At 36.1% G+C, this 19,791-nt stretch overlaps 1 protein-coding gene across 1 annotated transcript in view; it reads left to right on the plus strand.

Moving 5' to 3' along the window:
• LOC103457306 (probable serine/threonine-protein kinase kinX) overlaps nucleotides 1–13,969 on the plus strand; it is a 24,916-nt gene extending 10,947 nt beyond the window's left edge. The window contains exons 5-28 of the mRNA XM_017302115.1: nucleotides 121–1,114; nucleotides 1,781–1,894; nucleotides 2,015–2,215; nucleotides 2,292–2,354; nucleotides 3,526–3,564; nucleotides 3,738–3,782; nucleotides 3,862–3,930; nucleotides 4,062–4,097; nucleotides 4,184–4,231; nucleotides 5,298–5,351; nucleotides 5,465–5,512; nucleotides 5,599–5,865; nucleotides 6,046–6,093; nucleotides 6,191–6,229; nucleotides 6,680–6,727; nucleotides 6,812–6,859; nucleotides 6,939–6,974; nucleotides 7,096–7,143; nucleotides 7,257–7,301; nucleotides 7,485–7,601; nucleotides 9,338–9,382; nucleotides 9,461–9,487; nucleotides 11,207–11,260; nucleotides 11,615–13,969. Coding sequence (XP_017157604.1) covers nucleotides 121–1,114; nucleotides 1,781–1,894; nucleotides 2,015–2,215; nucleotides 2,292–2,354; nucleotides 3,526–3,564; nucleotides 3,738–3,782; nucleotides 3,862–3,930; nucleotides 4,062–4,097; nucleotides 4,184–4,231; nucleotides 5,298–5,351; nucleotides 5,465–5,512; nucleotides 5,599–5,865; nucleotides 6,046–6,093; nucleotides 6,191–6,229; nucleotides 6,680–6,727; nucleotides 6,812–6,859; nucleotides 6,939–6,974; nucleotides 7,096–7,143; nucleotides 7,257–7,301; nucleotides 7,485–7,601; nucleotides 9,338–9,382; nucleotides 9,461–9,487; nucleotides 11,207–11,260; nucleotides 11,615–11,766 — 2,685 coding nt within the window. The 3' untranslated portion in view covers nucleotides 11,767–13,969. The remainder of the gene's footprint in view (nucleotides 1–120; nucleotides 1,115–1,780; nucleotides 1,895–2,014; nucleotides 2,216–2,291; nucleotides 2,355–3,525; nucleotides 3,565–3,737; nucleotides 3,783–3,861; nucleotides 3,931–4,061; nucleotides 4,098–4,183; nucleotides 4,232–5,297; nucleotides 5,352–5,464; nucleotides 5,513–5,598; nucleotides 5,866–6,045; nucleotides 6,094–6,190; nucleotides 6,230–6,679; nucleotides 6,728–6,811; nucleotides 6,860–6,938; nucleotides 6,975–7,095; nucleotides 7,144–7,256; nucleotides 7,302–7,484; nucleotides 7,602–9,337; nucleotides 9,383–9,460; nucleotides 9,488–11,206; nucleotides 11,261–11,614) is intronic.
• The last annotated feature ends 5,822 nt before the right edge of the window (nucleotides 13,970–19,791 follow it).

Consider the following 19,791-nt stretch of genomic DNA (forward strand, 5'->3'; position numbering starts at 1 on the left):
GAGGAGGATGATGAAGAAGAAGCTGCAGCTGTTCATGAAGAGGAGGATGATGAAGAAGAAGAAGCTGCAGCTGTTCATGAAGAGGAGGATGATGATGATGAAGAAGAAGCTGCAGCTGCTGATGAGGAGGATGAAGAAGCTGCAGCTGCTGATGAAGAGGATGAAGAAGCTGCAGCTGCTGATGAAGAGGAGGAGGCGTCTCCTGAACCCGTTTCCACCTCAGACGATGAAGAGGCGTCTCTGTCTCCTGATTCCGACGTTCCCGTTGTCGTCACAGGCAGCGATGAAGACGCGCCTGACGATGATGATGATGTCAAAGATGAAGATGACAGCAGTGACGATGCGTTTGTGGATTCCTCAGAAATCAGTGACTCAGCACTTCTGTCCAGTGAGGAAGATGATGAAGATGACAGACTTGCAGCGACGTCAGACAGCGATGATGTCATCGGAGAGGACACTGAGGAAGACTTGGATCTAGATCTTCATCACATAGCAGTTTCTAGTGATGAAGAGGAAGATCTTAAAGTTAAAGATGAGGAAGATCTTTCTCCTCTACCACCTGTCGATGATGATGATGATGATGATGATGATGATGATGATGATGATGATGATGATGATGATGAAATAAAGGTTTCTGAGGAAGATGAAGATGATCTGGACCAATCAGACGACGTTTCTGTGGCTTCCTCTGAACTGTTTGCAGATGATGAAGATGAAGGTAAAGATGAAGACCTTGATAAGGACGACCTCATTGACCTTCAGGTTGATGAAGATGAAGATGATCTTGACAAACCTTTAGAGGAGGAAGAAAAAGAAGTAGCAGAGGAGGAAGAGGAAGAGGAAGAGGCAGATATTCTTCCTTTGGTCAGCTCAGACAGTGGAGTGTTGGGCGACGAAGATGACGACGATGATGAAGATCTTGATGAAGAATCTCTGAGTGATGATGAAGATGAAACAGAGGAAGACGATGTTGAGACGAGCTTCGATGATGAAGAGGAGAAAGAAGTGATAGAAACACTGGTTGGCACTGAGGAAGACATTGATGAAGTCGAGGATGACGAAGGTGAAGATGAGGAAGATGATGATGATGGACTTGATGACATCATGTTGTCAGGTGAGGTCAAACTTTCATTTCCTCCATTTTTTAATTCAAAATATTCCAAACTTTGACTGTAGATTCACAGTTTTTGGGCAAAACTTCACAAAATGACAGAAATAAAATATAAACACTAAAATTCATAGAAATAAAAAAAAAGAAATCATTTCAAAGTGTTTATTTCTATTCATTTATGTTTTCTGCTAAAACTTAAACAATTATAATGTTGCATGAGACCAAAAATAATAAATTCACGCCTTGCTGGGCTTAAACTTTTAAGTGTGCTCCAGTTATCTCTGTTGCTCTGTGGTACTTTTTTCTTCCACTCAACTTTTCCTTATCATGCAGCATTATGCAAACTGTTTTTCTTTATATACTATATTTTCATTGGCTGTAAGCCGTAATTATGAAAACTGATGGAAATAAGTTATCAGTCTGTTTAACAAATCCAAGGAAATAATTAAATGTGTAACAGATGCGCATGAAGCTGCATGTGCAACAAATATATTAAAAAGTCTGAAACCAGATTTAATTCAGCCACAGTCATGTCAGTCTTAAAGTTAACTTGCATATAGAAATTCTGTTCTATTTAAAGTCATTAAATAAATATGTAGACATTTGATCATTTACAGTATGTAAAATTAACTAATTTATTTTAATGACTATTGTACTTTATAAATGAAGCCGCCATTGCAGCAGCGATCACTGGCCAGGAGGTGGCAGCAAAGACCACCATAGATGATGAAGAGGCTGAAGCTGATAAAGACAAGGTGGAGGAAGATGAAACGGAAGAAGCTGGTAAGTGTGAGCTACAAATTATATGAAAAACTGTCTTTATTTTAGATTTTGAAAATAAGAGCATGTAATTACGTTTTTAGTTTGTTTGTAAATGTTAGTGTTTTGTTTGTTTCCCATCAGAAACCAGCCAGCCTGCTGCTCCCGAGGAGAAAGATGAAGAAGAAGCTGAAGAACCTCTTCCTACGCCTCAGAAAACCATCGACAAATCCGAAGATAAGGAAGAGGAGTACGATGAAGATGGAGACGAAGAAAAGGCCACAGTGGATGTGATTAAACCTGTGCCTGAGCCAGAGGAGGAAACACCCAAAACAGAACCAGCAGGTTAGACACTGAGCCTGAGGAGGTGAGTTTTTACCTCACTTGTTTTTCGTGTAACTTTAAAGTTTGTGATTTTCAGAGTGTCCCTGCATGCACTCTGCAAAGACGAAAGAGACTGTTACCAAGACTGCAGATAAAAAAGGTTTGTTTGTTTTCATGCTTAATTCATATACAAAACCAACACACACCCTGTGGAAAAATGCATCTTTGATTTTCTCAGTTTAAACTTGAGCAGCTGAATTTAATCACACATGAAGAGGAGTATCCTCTTTATTTGTGCAGAGCCTTGGAAAAAGTATTTACACCTCTTGCACTTTGAATGCCCCAAAGTTGAGTATAAGTTTGTAGCTGGACAAAAATGCAGGCAGTAGAATGGGATTGCTATTTAATTATATATTAATGAAGGTTAAGAGAAAATAACATGAGATGAAGAGAAAAACATGGAAGAAACAAAATGCAACAGAAAGAGTCAGTGGAAAAGAACAGCTGACTCTCCATTGACCGTAAAATTAAGCAAATTGGAATTATGAAAATAAATTTGCTTAATGGAAACACACCAATTTTTTAATAAAAGATTTTTGTGCTAAGATGGCATCGTCTTTCATCTGGATCAAAATTAGTTCTTTTTTTTTGCAAAACTACAATGCAAACACTTTTTTCACATCACAAGAGTCGCATGATCAATAACCTGATGTTGCTACTGGTGGAAAAAATGAAGAAGACAGGAAAGGGTACGAGGACGTTTGTAAATTACCCATCGCATGAACAAACTTAGTGAATTTAATCACATTTCTTATTTAATGGAAACATTACAATTGCAAAATTGTGGGTTTATTTGGACATTACTGAGAAATCAAAGTTTTGTGCACATTTGTAACTGAAACTCATCTGATGAGAACTGAAGAGCTCAGCTACCCAGTAGGAAAAATGACAAAGGAGACAGAAGAGCTAATCATAGGTGAGTGGATGCAGCCGAATGGTAGACTGAGGATGAGGTGAAAAATAAACAAAGAAAAGAGAATGGAAAAAGGAAGGAACCCTTAACCTAATATAAACAATAAACAGAAAGAAATAGTAATCTAACAAAACAAATTCAAACACAAACAATGAGAATAAATGAACTAACATAAAATGGAAAGATAGAAAAGAGAGTAAAGAAGTGAACAACACAGAAAATAAAATACATTGAAATTTGTGGTTGTATAATAACAAAATATTGAAAAGTTCAAGAAGTATAAATATATTTACAAATCAGAATTCATAACCTCTATTTTTGATATTTTTAGGATTATAATTCAGTGTTTATCTGTTAGATGCTCCCAGGAGGGTGTCGGCTGTGCGACGGAAAAAAGGTAATTCTAAAAAATAGATAACTTTCTTGTTTTAATAAACAACCAAATCTTTCCAAGAACAACAAAAATAATAGTTTTCTCATAAAAGTTTATAACTTTAAGGAATTATGATGCATTGAAAAATATGTTGAAAATCCATTATTCCTGTTCATTTGTTTGTGTTTTACTTTAAGAACAGGAAGCTGTGAAGAAGATAGATGAAAAGCCAAGAAGACAAGGTAATACCAAACACTGTTATATATATATATATATTGTGTAGGCATGATTGCTTCAACTACGCTCCGATGTTTGGTCCAGCTCTTCCAAGATTTCCAGCTCTGGAGCCAAAAGCCAAGAGAATCCGAAGATTAGCTCCTCTTCTGAAAGGTATCCAGAAAATATGAACGTCTCAGCGTTCATGCACACTTATTGATAAACTGGTGCCAGACAACAGTGAAATTATTTTAATCCCTTGATGAAAATATTAAAAGTATTAATATGAATTATATTTCATAAAGCTAAGATAAAACAGAAGAGCAAGATGTCAAAAACAGGTAAGCAAGTCAAATGCACTCCGTTTTTACAAAAGAGTGGATGTTGTTTTTTTTTCCACCTTCATTGGACTATTTTCTATCACCAGTGATGGAGACCAAGCAACAGGAAGAGACCATAGAGTCTGCACAGGAAGGTAAGCAAAATATTATATTCTTTTTTCCTCTTTTGTTTTCTAATTAACATATCAAATTAAAAAATGCACAAATTACGTTGTTCTCTTAATTTTGTGGCTACAGATTTAGTTTAGTTTTTTATTTTTACTTTGATTTTCTAGCCCTTATTAAAAACTCAAACAGCCTAAACACATTTGCCAACCCCTGCTCTGGCAAACTGAAAAACTTCATAATCACTCCATTCAAAGATTTTGAGGAAACGATTCAATGTTTATAAAGAACCAACATGAAAACAGGTCAATATTAAATATAAGAACATTTTCCAGTATCTGGTAAAGGTTGACTACAATGTACAACTGACTTGTTCCGAGTTAAACCCTTAATTAGTTTTAACTTCCTGTTGGAGTTGTGATGCTTTTATTTTGAAGCACCAACTTCCTTTTTAGTTGTTAGCGCAACTGCAGCTTAACGGCAATCAAAAGAAAGAAGATAAGTTGAACCGTAGATTGTAAAATGTATCTTGTTATTCGCAGCCCCTTGACGAAGGCAAAAGGTATTTATATGTTTTAAATATTGTGTGACAATCATTGACAAAACACATTGGTTTATGATCGACATATAGCGGCCTGAGCAGGACTAGCTAAACCTGCTCTGGGTAAGGCTAGCTGCATCACCATGGTAACCAGTAACCGTTACTGCTTCGGTGCTGGGATATCCGGAAAATACAGGTGTTCTGTCTGTGAAACAGTCTATGCATGGTGCATAAAATTAAACAAAAAAAATAATTCCAGTTTAAGCATCTGATGTACATACAAGTGGTAGAATTTATTTATCTTCAAACATACAAATTACATATAATATATGTTTTTGACTTCTATTTGGCAGCATATGTTAAACAAAAGAACTTAGGTGATGTATTTGGACATTTTCAGACACATATTTTGACTTTCTGTATAAAATTTAAAAAAAAGCAACTGACCTGAAATGTTATATTAAATGTTATATTAACTTCTATTCTGCCTATTTGACTCCAGCTAGTTTGGATTACATGAGGAAACTTTAATATGCATTTAATTTTTGCTGCAGTCAGTCCCTGCAGACCTGCTCCAGTTTACTGCCCGGCCCCCCCAGGATGGTACGGTAGGTCACCCTCTAATAATAACATACATGAAATGCCTAAAAATCTGTAAAAGATGGTTTGCATCATAATTTAAGTAAGCCATCTATTTGCTGAAATTGTCTCTATTTTCCAGTTCATCACATCGTCACAGACAATCCGTACCCTCCTCCAACCATGTCAGGTATTCACGCTGATGTGGGACCAACTCTGATCTGATATTTAGCATGCAGTGAGGTCATGAACAGCTTTTTTTTCTTTTCTTTTTAGCTCCCTCTGCTCCGATTGTGACCGTTCACCCTCCAGCTCCTTCATCACAGCCTCCATATCAGCAGCCTCCTCCTCCACTAATGCAGCCGCTCTATGCTCACTATCAGCCATATCAGCCACTAGTGCAACCTGTAATGCCAGCTCCTGCAGAGCCTTCTCCACCAGTACAACCAGAACAGCCAGAGGCTCCACAACCTGAACCACCGGTGGAGCCTGAGGTACCGACTCCAGCTGCTGAAGCTCCGCCAGCAGCAGCTGAAGTCCCGGGTGAGGAGGAGCATGAAGATGATTAGTTACTATGGAAATGGGTTAAAAACAGCAAAAATCTGAAGAAAAACATGATTACACAAAGAGAAACATAAAATACAAATCAATTTAATATAGTTCCAATTAAAAACAGTTTTAAAACACGTATTGAATGATGAAAAATATTTGGGTTTCTTTTAGAACCAGAGAAAGTTGTGGAAGAACCAAAAGCTCCCTCAATGAAGAAAGGTACAAACTATTTAACAAGTTAAATTTGCAGTCATCAACATTTTCCTACTAATTACAGCTGTGAACAGTAATTATGTATTTTGTTGTGTTTTCTCAGTTGCAAAGAAAAAAACCAAGGTTGCTGATTCAGTAAAAGGTACTTGATGTTCTTCTGCTTTAATTCACTGAATCAGTGGGATGCTTCCTGAAATGAACTGCAGCTGCAGCATGTGATAACTGTAATATGCAGTGACACAAAGTCCTCTGCGTGCATTAAACTGGCACAATTTACCTTCTGTGGTCATTTTACTGCAATTATTCTCTGTGTGTGAAAAAAGATGAAACATAAAGAAGCATTTCCTGTTTAGCTTCGGTTAACGCAGTGACTTTACGGCCGAAAACGATTCCATTACAATAAACGCTATGAAATAAATGACGTCGAAATAAAAATGAACACAAATGTTTGTTTTTTTAGAAAAGGTTCCAAAAAAAGAGAAAACCAAACTTTCCACTGAAGCTAAAAAAGGTGAAGTATATACTTAGAAAATGGATAGTATAAATATTTTTAAAAATGTTTCTCATTTCAAATTTACCGTTTCATCTACAGAGAAGCTTCCAAAGGAGAAATCCAAACTTCCAGCTGAAGCTAAAACAGGTAAATCTGATATTAACTGAATTATCAGGCTGTATGCTTTCAAAAATGTTGCTTTTTTTGTCACATTTTATCGTTTATTTCTAGAGAAGTCTGCAAAAGTGAAATCAAAACTTCCAACTGAAGTTAAAAAAGGTACATCAAATATTAATTAATTTATTAGCTGCATGCTCTTGTTTTCTGTTATTTGGCTGTTTTTGTTCTCCGTCCATAGAGAGGCCTGCAAAAGAGAAAACCAAATCCAGAAAAGGTTAGTAATGGCTTTGTCTCATTACTAAATGAATTGAGATGCAGCCTAAAGAAAATGTCAGCAGTGATACAGAAACATGATTTTTTTTAAGCTAATCCCAACAATTTGCTCATTATGTTAGAGCCTGCAGCTGTACAGCAGAAGAGGAAATCAGTGTCTAAGAGGACAGGTAACAACACGCACCGACTCAAATTAATATGCATGAAGTCAGTCATCATTCACTGCAGTGACAAGAGAGATGATTGTTGATTAGAAACTAATTGTTTCTGTTCCCCTCCGGAGCGCCGGCTGTCAAGAGCAAAGTCAAAGCATCCAAAGATAAGAAAGGTACAATTCTGATGATGCATGAACTCCACAAACTTTTCCTAATGGTTCTTTTTTTTTTTAAGTAATTGAGTTTGACCAAGTTTCTAACTGAATTTAAAACTTTTCCAGTCCAGTGAATGCAGATACTAACGGTTTATTTAGCATAAATGAGTAAAAGGTGTTGTGTTGTGTTGTGTTGGACAGAACCAGAATCACGTCCACAGCCTCTGAGACTGAGGACGAGACTGGAAGCTGGCAGGACGACAAACGTGACCACTAGAGCCGAGCCAAAGAAACCAGTCAGAGTTTCCTTTAAGTCAGGTAACTTTAACAAAAACAAGGCGGGTTAAACATAACAGACACCTTACTGCTTCATGGTTCTATAAATAATCTTATAGGAGAGTGAAAACATTGAGGTCAGACACGGTGGGACCCAGATTATAGTGCAAAACTGAATATTTAATGGTGATCCAAAAGGACTATAGATAAGTCCAGGCAGCACAGGTGAGCAAAAGGCTAGGAGCTCAATCACTGGTAGTAACTGGTTACGAAGGAAAGACAAACATGAACATATGACTGCTAGACATCTGACAATAGACAAGGACCCACGAGGAAACACAGACACAGGAGGGATTCAATACACAAGGGAGTAATCAAGGAAACAGGACACAGCTGGGAACAATCAAGGGGAGACAAGACGACACAGGAACGGAATTGACTAGAAAACAAACAGAAACCTAAATCCTTACACTGTAACTCTCAGTAGTTGATCAGATTTGTGTCCAGTGGGACTTTATAACATTATCTCACTTCATTGAGGTTAAAGATATTTATTTTTGAAAAGTTAACTGAACCAAAACACTTTGATCAATTTGATTTCTGGGCTTTGACTAGACCGTTGCATCACCCCAATTTGTTTTCTATTGATCATCCTGTTAACGTCGATGAGATATTTGATGTTTGGCTGTAAGAAAACTTACAAACCAATGAGAGCAGGGTTGGTTTAGTTTATTTAAGATATATTCACGTTCAGATAAGTATAAGCATAAACTTATTTGGCCCCAACCCCTTTCTTTTATACATGTCTTACTTTATACATTGTTCTTTATTGTTATTGTGATCCTCCACCACCATGCTTCACAGTTTGAATGAGATGCCTGTCCTCATGTGCTTTGTTTGTTTTTTCTGCAAAAAAAGCCGAACATCTGAACTTTGGTCTTATCTGTCCAAACCACATTGTTTCTGAAACTTAAGCTGTGCTCACATGTTAGTTTTAGCAAAAAAATAAAAAATAAAAAATAAATCAGCTTTCTCATGTGTGTCCTTCCAAAGTAGCCATGAATTTCGTGCTTTACATTAATTTTAAATAGCTGTTAAATTTGTGTCGAATAATAAAATGTATTTCAGTTTTAAAGCCGAGAGTGGGCAGGATGAAATGCCTTTGACCTTTGACCTCACTTTAGTCACAATAACCGGATCCTCAAATGATGCTGAGAAGAGATGTAAAGCCAGCAGAGTTCAGTATGTCAACAGGCTGAACACATGAAATGGAAAAGGGGGATAATTAGGCAGAATGTGTGGGAGTGGGAGGAAACGGTCAGAAAGGAGCTGAGAACAGATTACCAGAAAATTCCCACTCAGATTCTTGATGTGCAGATTTCAAAACAACGTCCAACTATAGGAGGAGGAGTGTGTGTGATATCCCGATAGTTGCATCAAGCGCAATGGAGATGAAACACAAATATTTATTTACAGCATAATAACTAATACATAATATATTCTAAGAAACAAACCAGTGACCATTTAAAGAGTAAATGCAAATTGTTTTGATTCAAATCTCACATTTCTTACCAGATTATTGGTATTTTTATGTGTTTATCTTGACGTCTCAGAGAGAATCTGGCTCGTGAAAAGGTGTATGGATTATGTGATTAAAGTTGTTTTCTGCCAGATAAAACTCTAATTGAGGATGTGCTGTGAGGTGCAACACAGAGGGAGTGTAAACGATGATGATGTGTTTTGCAGGATATAATTGGGCTTTTTCTTTTCTGTTACAGAAAAAACTGCAAAGGCTGAAAAGAAACCAGCCAGAGAAGCTGAAGGTATGGAGTCAGAAAATAATAGATGCTTCCTCTGAGATCCTGACTTTAAACTGATCAACATCTTTTCTCAAACTCTAGATAAAGTCAAACAGCCACCAAAAACTCGTAAGTATGACCCAGTGAGCATCGTTTGTGACTCTGGAGAAGGTTGAGATGTTTTGGGCCTGAATGCACAGCCAGCGCCGCGTCTCAATCAAACCAAACACAACACACTTCATAGCATCTATAAATAATGATGACACAGGTAGCAGTGATGATTTGGGTTTGTTTTGCAGCCAGGCTTCCTATGTAACCCTGTTTTTGTCTAGGAACAGATTTAGGGACTTTAATTTGATAAATTCACAATAAAATTGCTGTAAAACCCCTGCAAAACCTGAAAGGATAACAGTAATATGGTAAAACTGTATGATGCTCATTAAATCGCTTCGATAAAACTAAAAATATCATCCAGAATAGATTTATTCCATTTTGTGATTTTAACATTCATCTCTATGACTAAAACAGCGGTGTGGGAGTTATTTTTATTTTTGACAATAATAATTTTATGTGTATGCTTTGTTACTAGCGCATGGGGAAGACGCTGCTTCCTGTAAGGTCTGAGGTATAAACTATGTTCTCACCTCATTTCCACTGACTGAACCAGCATGAGGAGGAGATGCAGACGCTGATCACAGCACAGTCAAAGAATTTAATGAGATCATTTAACTGAGACGAGATTATCCACATCTTTAAGGGTCTTGAATTATTTGAAGAGATTAATGTTTTACAGCGTCAATAACTGGATAGATTAAACTTAAGAGCCAAAACTGATTAGTCTCCTGTTCATAATGAGTCACTCAGTGGATTACCAGCACCGCCCCGAGTGTCCCCACACTTCTTCTGACAGACCTCCTGTTTTCTACACCCGTTTGATTTTGGCTGATAAAACAAGAAAAACCAGAATCAGAACAGAATCTGTGGTAAAGTACGTTAAAAACAACTCCAAGAAGTACTTTAGTGGCGTGGAACGGCATGATCAAAGTACCAGTGAAGACGCTTACACTTTCTCTTAAAACTGATCTTAATTAAAGTTATCCAATAATTTGAATTATTTGATATTTTTCATATTTGTGTATTATTATATTTTAGCTTTGAAAAGATATTTACACATTGCTGTGTGATTTTAAAGTCTTACATTTTCCATAATATAACTTTTATATTATCAAAGGTTTTCAGATACTAAACTGGTCACAATAATAACTTATAATAATAATTAAATATTGATATATTTGTCATTTTCATTTAAAAATAGGTTTTACTTCAGGAGATCCTGCATCTCTCTTGGTTTTGTTCTTTGTTGTTTATAGCTTAAGGATTATAATCTCAGGCTGATTGGTGGAAATGACAACTATACAAATAAATAAACATGGAAAAATAGACATGAGATGTTTCTTAAATGCATCAGTTCTGTTTTAAATATTTTGTCCATATTTTGTCAAACTTTCCAACAAGTTTAATTACATTCAGCTTTAAAACACTGATCTTTAAATAAATCACAAAGCCAACAAACAAATTAAAGTTGTTAGCAATTTATAAGATCTCCAAGTGTCAGCGTTTCTTTTTGTCTTCACTGTAAAGAATTTTTGAAAAAGCTACTCAATTTTTAAAAAGTCGAACTTTGGAATAAGATTGAAAAGGCAAAATAATGATTGTTGGGGAAACAAAATCCACCTTTTCTATGTTTTCTGCCTATAAGCTTGCAGACAGTCACTGTGCCTATTTTCTCCTCTGACAGATGAACACATAATTCCTTAATCTCAGTTTATTATGTTTGACTTCTTGCAGAGGAGCCTGAGACTGAAGACAATGTTACAGAGAAGACGGAAAAGAAGAAACCGAGTAAGATCTGCTTCTGTAATTTAGTCCAAATTAAAAGGTCAACAGTAAAAGTTACCGCTAACTAAAAGTTAGTTGTGCCAACCCTAAATATTAAACATTATAATCATAAACATTATTAATAGTTTAAGGCTGAAGTATGACACCACCATGGTGGAAGCCAATGATAAAGCACTAACTTCATTTCAAATGTTTGCTGTATAAAGATTACAACATCAGGCGCCATGTTGACATAATTTACATGATTTTTAATTCATTTAGTTATTATATTTATGTTTTTTATATCTTCCTGTCTTCATGCTTGAACCACCACTGATTCAAACACACACACAGCATCTCGCCTTCTTTTCTTTCCAGGTCAGAAATACTTCCAGTGCATCTATTTCCCAGGAAAACACGCACACTACCCTTTACGACCTTTCACCCCGGCCATGTCTCCCGCCATGCTGTCCCCTGCTGTACGGTCGATGCTGGAGCAGCAGAGAGCAGCCAGGGCAGCGGGCCACTGACCCGACTGACGGACAGATCTCTAATTCTGTGACTTCCTCTGCCTGCGATTCAGACACAGGCAGGAAAACGCAAACAGGACGGATAGATTTTAGTTATTAACTGATTTATTCAGTGGTTGAGCTGCTGGGGACGCTCCTGAAATGTTCTCAGTCTTTTGCACCCACAGCTACTTTTACTGCAGTACATTGTGACTATGTTTAGATTTTCTTTGCAAATACAAAATAAATTTCCAATCAACCCTTTTATATATATATAATTTATATATAATTTTAACCACAAGGAATTTCAAAGCCGACAGTTTTTACCTTTATCTGCTCCACTACTAAATGTCACAGCAGTGACCTGCTGTTCGTCACAGATCACCTGTGGGTGCAAGAGATTAGCATGCTAGCAGTGAAGACTCCACACCCAGAGGCTCCCACTTTTATCCCAGCAGCGTTCCCGTCTCCAAACATCCAGCAGTAAAATCCTGCTGCATGGTAATAAAAACTGAGAGGCTCTCTGTCAGAGAACAGGATGCTGTCCTGGTCTAACCTTTAAATATTCAAATTACAGCCATTTCTCCTCCTATAGTCTGAATCCCAGAAAAGAAGCCAATTCCTTCCTTTTTCATGCCATCAAGTGAGACCCAACTGCAACGCAAAAATGTGCTTTTACAAACATGCATATATAAAACAATAATTTAAAAAAAAGAGTATGTTAAAGAGAAACAAAACGAGAAAAATGTTGTACATTACTGTACAAAACAAATTATAGCAAAAATGAAAAGTATTGCGATTTAAATATATGGAATTAGAACTGGGTAATGTGGAGATTTCTACTTAGCAGTGTGTGTCAAAATTTGCAAACAATAATATTTATCTGCAGGAGTTTTAACGTGACGCGTTTGGAGACGGGGAAACTGCAGGACAACTTAGACGTGACCAACTGAAGCGATGCGGTGAATGAATGTAGTTTTCTTATCGGCCTGTGAAGCGGGCCTGATACGCTGTCGTTGTTTTACCTCGATTCTTCTCGGTTCTGGTGATGTGACTCAGCAACAAGTTCACCGTTCTGGTTTTATGACTTGCTGAGCGCTGCTAGACATTTCCTTCTGTTGTCTTATTGAATAGAAATCTATGCTACTGTAAAGGAACCAAAAGGGAGTTTCTACTCCCACGATGGTTCACTCCTGATGGTTCTGTGCACGATTGTTAAAATTAAATATTTTATTTATGTGACAGAATAGTCCAGGGTACTCGTACTGCTGCAGAGGGGCTAAATAAAGCAGTTTGACATGTGGGACTGAAGTGCGGCTAAGCTGCGCCGAATTATGCGCTAGCTGATCTTTTTGAAATGTTAGCAATGAGTAAAGAAAAACTATTAAAGTGCAGAGTTTAGTTTTGTAAACCTGCAGAGATTTTATGTCATGTAAACCAGCGGATCCCCGACAATCCGCGTTTTCTGAGGAATTCATTTCCAAACTATTCACAGAAAAATCCCAGATTCAAGGATTTATTTCTTACAGTGTTTCTAAAATATTTGAAAGAAAATGCAGCCTGGGAAGCTGAAATATTTTGGCACAATTCTACTTGTCGTTCGCAAAGCAGCCAATCCAGAGACGAGCCATTTCATTTTCTAGGCACTGACTGGCTGACCAGAGATGACGATGAAAAGAGGAGTGCTAAGTTTCCTCTGTGCATATTAATGAATGTTAAGGTATATTTGGAGTTTGAATAATGTTTAGAGGTGGACTGGAGTATTTTTGCTGCTTGTTGGTGACTTTGGTCCCAAACCCATAAATACCAGGGATCCACCATTTATTACCAAAAAAGTCAAAGTTCTGAGATTCATGGACAATGTGGACATTTCTGACAAGTTTTCCAAAGCTGCTCAAATGTGTAATTCTTTGTTAATTTTGAGATTACCAGTTACCATTTAGAGCAAACTTCCTCAGAAAGTCAGAACGTTTGGGTGGAAAGCATCATTTTATGTCTGCCAAACGTCTCGTTTTGGTTCACTATGATGCATTTAACCCTCAGGTTTGTTGAAAACTTTGAGTCCAAATCTAAAATGGGTTCCAGGAAACTCTGGTCTCAGTTCTTCACAGGACCGGCCTGACCACAGGGAACGTGTGTGTCGGCGTGGCCTTAAATCACACCTGCATACCAGGTGTTGGCCTTCAGTCGTGTTTGCAGCTTATTTTTGTGTTATTTACATTAACACACAGTATTTATATTGTACAGCTGCAGGTATGTTGTATTTTTATTTAATTATTTCTGTAGATTTAATGTCAGTGAAGGAAGGACAGACCATGATGTCAGGAAACAAACAGGAGGAGCAGACGTCAGTGAAATCTGATGTAAATATCATGTTTGGTGGGAAGTTTAGTTGAAGCTTGAATATATTAAAGATTTTAAATTCATGTTTGATTTTGTTAAGGTGAGTTGACTTTTTATGCATGTTGTTACATTTTAACAATACTTTCTTTGCCTTGAAGTTTTGTTTTATTCCTTCATTCTTTTATTTCACTGTTAGTTTTTCATCTGAGCATTTATTGATCTTAAACCTCTGAGACAAAAAAATGTTTGTTGGCATTTTTCCAACTGTGAGCCGAATAAAAGCAGGAAGAAAGGGTGTTTATCTGTAAAATGTCATAAATATGTATTCCATTTTCATTTTGAGCATTAATGTTTTGTTGCTGACACTAACTGGTGCTTTTTCTCATCACTTGACCAAGTAAGCAGGTTCAAATTAAAGGTGAGCAGCTTCACGTTTCAGAGGTTTGTTTCAGAAAATGGGCAACTTGAGGAAGGCATTATAGACATTATATAATGTCTATAAGACATTATAGAAGCGTATTTTCCTTTAAACAAATATAATTTTTCTCAAAAACAGATAAGAAGTTACATGTGTTTCATAAAAATGAGATTTAGGTTTGAGACCATCTTGGAACTTTATTGTTTTCAGTACATTTGCCGTTTTTGTTGATTTCTTTTGTTGTTTAATGGTTGATGTGCTGCATTTAATTTCTACTTGTATATTATTTTTTTTCTCTAAATAAGGTGCATCTTTGACATTTAGGCACCAGAAACAAATAATTTGGTAACATTGACATTTGATTCATATTTAAGTTTTCATTTAAAATCACTTTCAACTCTTTAGATTTAAACTTTAAAACAGCTTGTGTTTTTTTTCTTCATAATTTTTTATTTAAAAAAAACAAAGCCTACTTAGAAAGTGTGAAAATAACTCTGCCTTAAAGCCAGTAGTGATTAGTTTTATATGTGCAGCAATAAACTAGTGAGATTATTTTCATGAGTGATTATTTTACTCGATTAATTTGTGTTTCAAATAAACAGAATTAAAGTTCTTTGGTTTTGTTTTCTCAGAAGGAACTGATGTTTTTTTTTGGTTATTTTTTATGTTTCGTGCATGAGGAAATCCTTTGAAAAATATAAATTGGTGCAAATATGTGACTTTTCTGTGTAAAACCAAAGGCAACAAAACACAAAACCTTCAGAAGCCACAGATGGCTTGACAGACGTTTAAAGATGAAAATGTCTGCTGTGTGAAATGTTGCGTTGTTCACTACAAAATGAGTTTTTGTGTTGTAATGTGAATAAATATTTAAAGAAATTTGTGTTTGATTGTATCATTAAACATTCATAAGAAATCTCCACCTTCTAGCCAATACATACTGATAATATTTACTGATTTTGAACATATTTCTAGTAAAAAAAAGATTTTTATCTTCAGTAATGACACAAGTTGTTCCCATTTTTTATCAAATCTTCAGAAGTCAGTCTGATAAAATGCTTTGAGCATTTATTTTAGTGAGTTGGTCACAAAAAGCATGAATGAGACGCAGAGAGAGAAAAGTATCAGGACCAGTCAGGATTACATAGTTACTATTTTAAATGCCTGATTAAAAATACAAAAAAGCAAAAGAGAAGCTGAACAACAACAGGTTGTAATTATCTTGCGTTTGTGATTCTAAGGCGTTAGAACTTGTTCTGTTTTTGACATTATTTTCATTGTTTAGTTGCTTAAATCTTGTTTTAGTTTAGGAATAAATTTAAATCTTACCATTTTAGATCTCCCTGTATGTCTGTTTTTTTTTAATTTCTCTCGCTCTGCTTTCATTCCCAGCTGTTTCACATCTCCTCATTTCCTCTGCCTGCTCTCTTCCTCAGCTGCATCTACTTACCTCTGATTAGTTCCTCTGGTTCCTGTTCAATAAAAGCAACTGTTCGTGTTATTAAACAAGCTGAGGAGCAGAAATGAAGAAATCACTTTAATATTCAGGGGTCATCTGCGTCGTTGACCTCTAACTTTTGGATATAAATAAAGGTAATTTAATTTTAACTCCTGTAGCATTCTTACCTCTCTGAAGAGTTAATAGTTACACACCTTTCACAAGATTTAAATGTATTAATTTGAATGTGAAATCTATTAATCAGTGAGATGATTGCATTTTTATCTGAAAGTCCCAATACTTGCAGTTGATCTTGTTCCAAATATTGAACAAAAGAAACAAAATCTAAAACAACAGAGTGAGAAAATCTGCATGTCCATATTTATTTTGATCATTTTACATTTCAGCAAATTGTCTTAGAGGACATTTACACACAGAACACCTGCTAACTGGACAGTTTTTGCTCCTATAATATACTGGCTTCCATAATAACTTCACATTTCTGCTTCAGTGTCTTCTTCCTACTGCAACTATACAATCAGAAAACTGAGAAAAGAAGAAGTGAGTAAACTTAAAATTACGCATTCATTTCTTTTCTCCTCAAGAAATTACCAATCGGTAAGAAAAGATCATTCAATGTCATCAGTGCACAAATACTTAATGATCAGAAACGATACATTAGATTCTCAGTGGAACAAGTGGCTTTGGCAGAGACATGACACAATTCAAAGTCAGTGAGAATTAAACCGCTTACAGACTATCGATTATTACAAAATACTGTATAACGAGAGCGTGATGGAGAGCAGAAGAAATAAAAACGGATTAATGAATCCAAATCTTCATTAAGCAGGTTGGATGCAGACAGTTGTCACTGCTGGAAGCTTTAAATCGGGAAAAATGATGATTAAATCAGTGAGAAGTTATTCAGCTCAGGTTCATGAGAGCTGGGAGCATTTACTGGAAACAAACCGATAAAACGATAGAAGGCGAGTTAATAATAATATTTAAAACAAGGGAAACTTCAGCGCTGTGTCTTATTTACTGATTAACATGAATAAAAAGAAAGAAATGAGCCATTTAATTACCAAATAAACTGCAAACCACTTCAGTTACCATCATGAAGGTTCCTGTGTTTTACAAACAGCTGCTGTATTTTCATTACAAACGTACTTACTCAAAACTTTGTGTTTTTATGGAATATCAATAATTTTGCAATTGTGTGAATAAGTTTGTTTACGCAATAAGTCATTAAAGATTACACCACGCCATAAACCTCCAGCTATAACGTAGCTTTTTAAAGACTTTATGACATTCTGTATTGTAAAAATCTAAAATTTTTGTTAAAATGTTTTGGTAAATGTGTATGAAGATCTATGAACCTCCAGGATGGCATCAAGGCTGCGTTCACACTGCAGAATGAAGTGACCCAATTCCGATTTTTTTTTTTTACATAATGTGACCTGTATCTGATCTTTTCATGGCAGTGTGAACAGCTCAGGTCGGATTCTTTTAGAATGTGATCCATATCCGATACGTATCCGATTCAAATGCGACCATAACGTTCAGGCCGCATTCATCCGAACTGAACGTCACTGATTCTCAACAAATCTCATTATTCTGCTCCTGAAACGAGCAGGAAGGAAGAAAAACAACAACCATGACGGATTATATGAGGATTAAGTTGTTAATTTGCTGCTCCGGCCGGATAACAACTTCAAATATATAAGCTAAGCTCCACCGTTAGCCTCCATGTTTACTTCCGCAAACACTGAGCTCTTCTTCTTCTTCTTCTTATGGCGGTTGGCAGAACACTGAGAACGCTGACGCTATGGCGCCCTCTAGTGCGCATGCGGGACACTTTCAGGTAGTTTGCCCGTTTACACTGCAGAACACATACAGGAAGCATTTACTGGCAGTGTGAACGACACCGGCATAAAAATCAGAATTGGGTCACTTCAGGCTGCAGTGTGAAGGTGGTTTAAGGTGGTCTTTAGATTTTTTTTTTCTCATTTAAGGTTTAAAATTCTGATGAAAACTTTGGGAAGAAAGCCAAAACATCATGTAGAAAAACATTCAAAATGCTGAATTTCTTAAATATGAAACTTATTTCAGACTGCTTACAGTTTAAAAAGCACACATCTGACATTTGTATAATAAACATTAGCAATTTCCATAAAAATACTGACAAAATAAACATCAAAAAATACCAAATGTTCAGTGAAGAATTACCAGAAAAGAACATTTTGTTGTAAAATTAAAGATCTTCTGTATAACCATCTGTTAAATACCGTCACACAAAACAACCAGTGAAATTCACTTCTGTCACTTTAACCTTAGAAACCTTCAGTGGAGCAGCAGGAGGCTCTGAGTCACGGAGTGGAGCGATATTCAAGCAGTGTACATGTTCAGTTCATGTAAACGTTTAATCCCAACAACTGGAAGCATCTACAGTGGCTGTGTGAGAGAGTGTGTGTGTGTGAGAGTGTGTGTCCCTGTTTGTCTTTACACCTCCTGACCTCTGACCCCCACCATCCTGGTTGATAACCTTAAAAAAATACATCCAAGGTTTTAGTTTATGCACAGAAAGTAAAGTGTAAGCACCTGGAAGCTTCTGTAAAGGATTGTTACATTTCTTCAGATTCAAATTTTGCCCTTTAGTGGATCTGGTTCATTTGAAGATTATTTACAATTTTCTTGCCAACAAAAACTCACAAATAAAATCTTAAACTAGATTAACATTAACAAAAAAAACAGCAAAAGTGTTCCTCTCTTTAAGCCAGAATATATTTGGCTGGATAATTAAACAACATCAGATAATAAATTGTCTATTTTCACAAAGAATTTGACTAGAACAACTGGTGAAATAAGTGTTAACTGTGTAGGTTTATAGCTTAAAGTGTTCCTTAAATTCATTTCAAACTGTTTAATTTTACTCAATTTATAGATTTATGTTGTTTATAGACACTTTATACCCCAAGAATAAACTTTGATTAAGTCACATTAAACTCATCAAGGCCCAAAAAATGTCCTGGTCACCAAAAAAGGTCAATTTCAAAATATTATCTTTTAAAAAGTGGATGAACCAATTAATATGAAAGCATGAAGATTGAAGTCCAGATCAAAAACATTTAAATGATCAGTATTTGTGTCTAAACTTATTCTGATTCTCATTGTTAGCTTAGTTTCTATTATTATATTTCAGCCACATCCTCAGTGACCCGGGCAGCAAAATTTAGCACGACTAATTTTTAAAAATGGCTGCTTGACGTTATGAAAATGGTTTCCAAAATGTATTTACGAAAGCAGGACTGTATTGGCTGCTGCAGCTGCAAAGTTTTAATACCTCTAAGTGGCAATGATTGGGATTCTGTAGAGGAAAATTAATAATCCAACATGCAATCGAGGACTTCTTATTTAGGGAATTAATTTCTTTACATGAATTTGAAGTCAGTTTAGCATTAAAAAGATTTGAAACTTTTAAACCTACTGTAAATCTTTGCATCAACATGTGCTGCATATTACCTTCACACTTGCTCAAATGGACCAGAAAGAAAATAATAATCTCATATTTGTGCAATTTTATGTAAAAAGTACAAAAAAGTGAAGAAACGTTTCATTGTGAAAATTACACCGTCTAACATTTTTAATGCAGGAACCATCAGAGTCAAATTATGACACATTTTGAGCAGCTTTTTGCTCAGAGGGACAAAATGAAGGTGATATAATAACCAACCTCAGAGCGGCTGAGGTTGGTTATTGTATCTGTGGCTTCACCAGCTGACCAGGAGGCTGAGCTGAGCAGCGACTGACGGCTGGACATCCCAGCTGTCGCTCCGCGTTCAGCCGG

This window comes from Poecilia reticulata, linkage group LG21 (genome assembly GCF_000633615.1).
Source record: "Poecilia reticulata strain Guanapo linkage group LG21, Guppy_female_1.0+MT, whole genome shotgun sequence".
Lineage (NCBI taxonomy): Eukaryota > Metazoa > Chordata > Actinopteri > Cyprinodontiformes > Poeciliidae > Poecilia > Poecilia reticulata.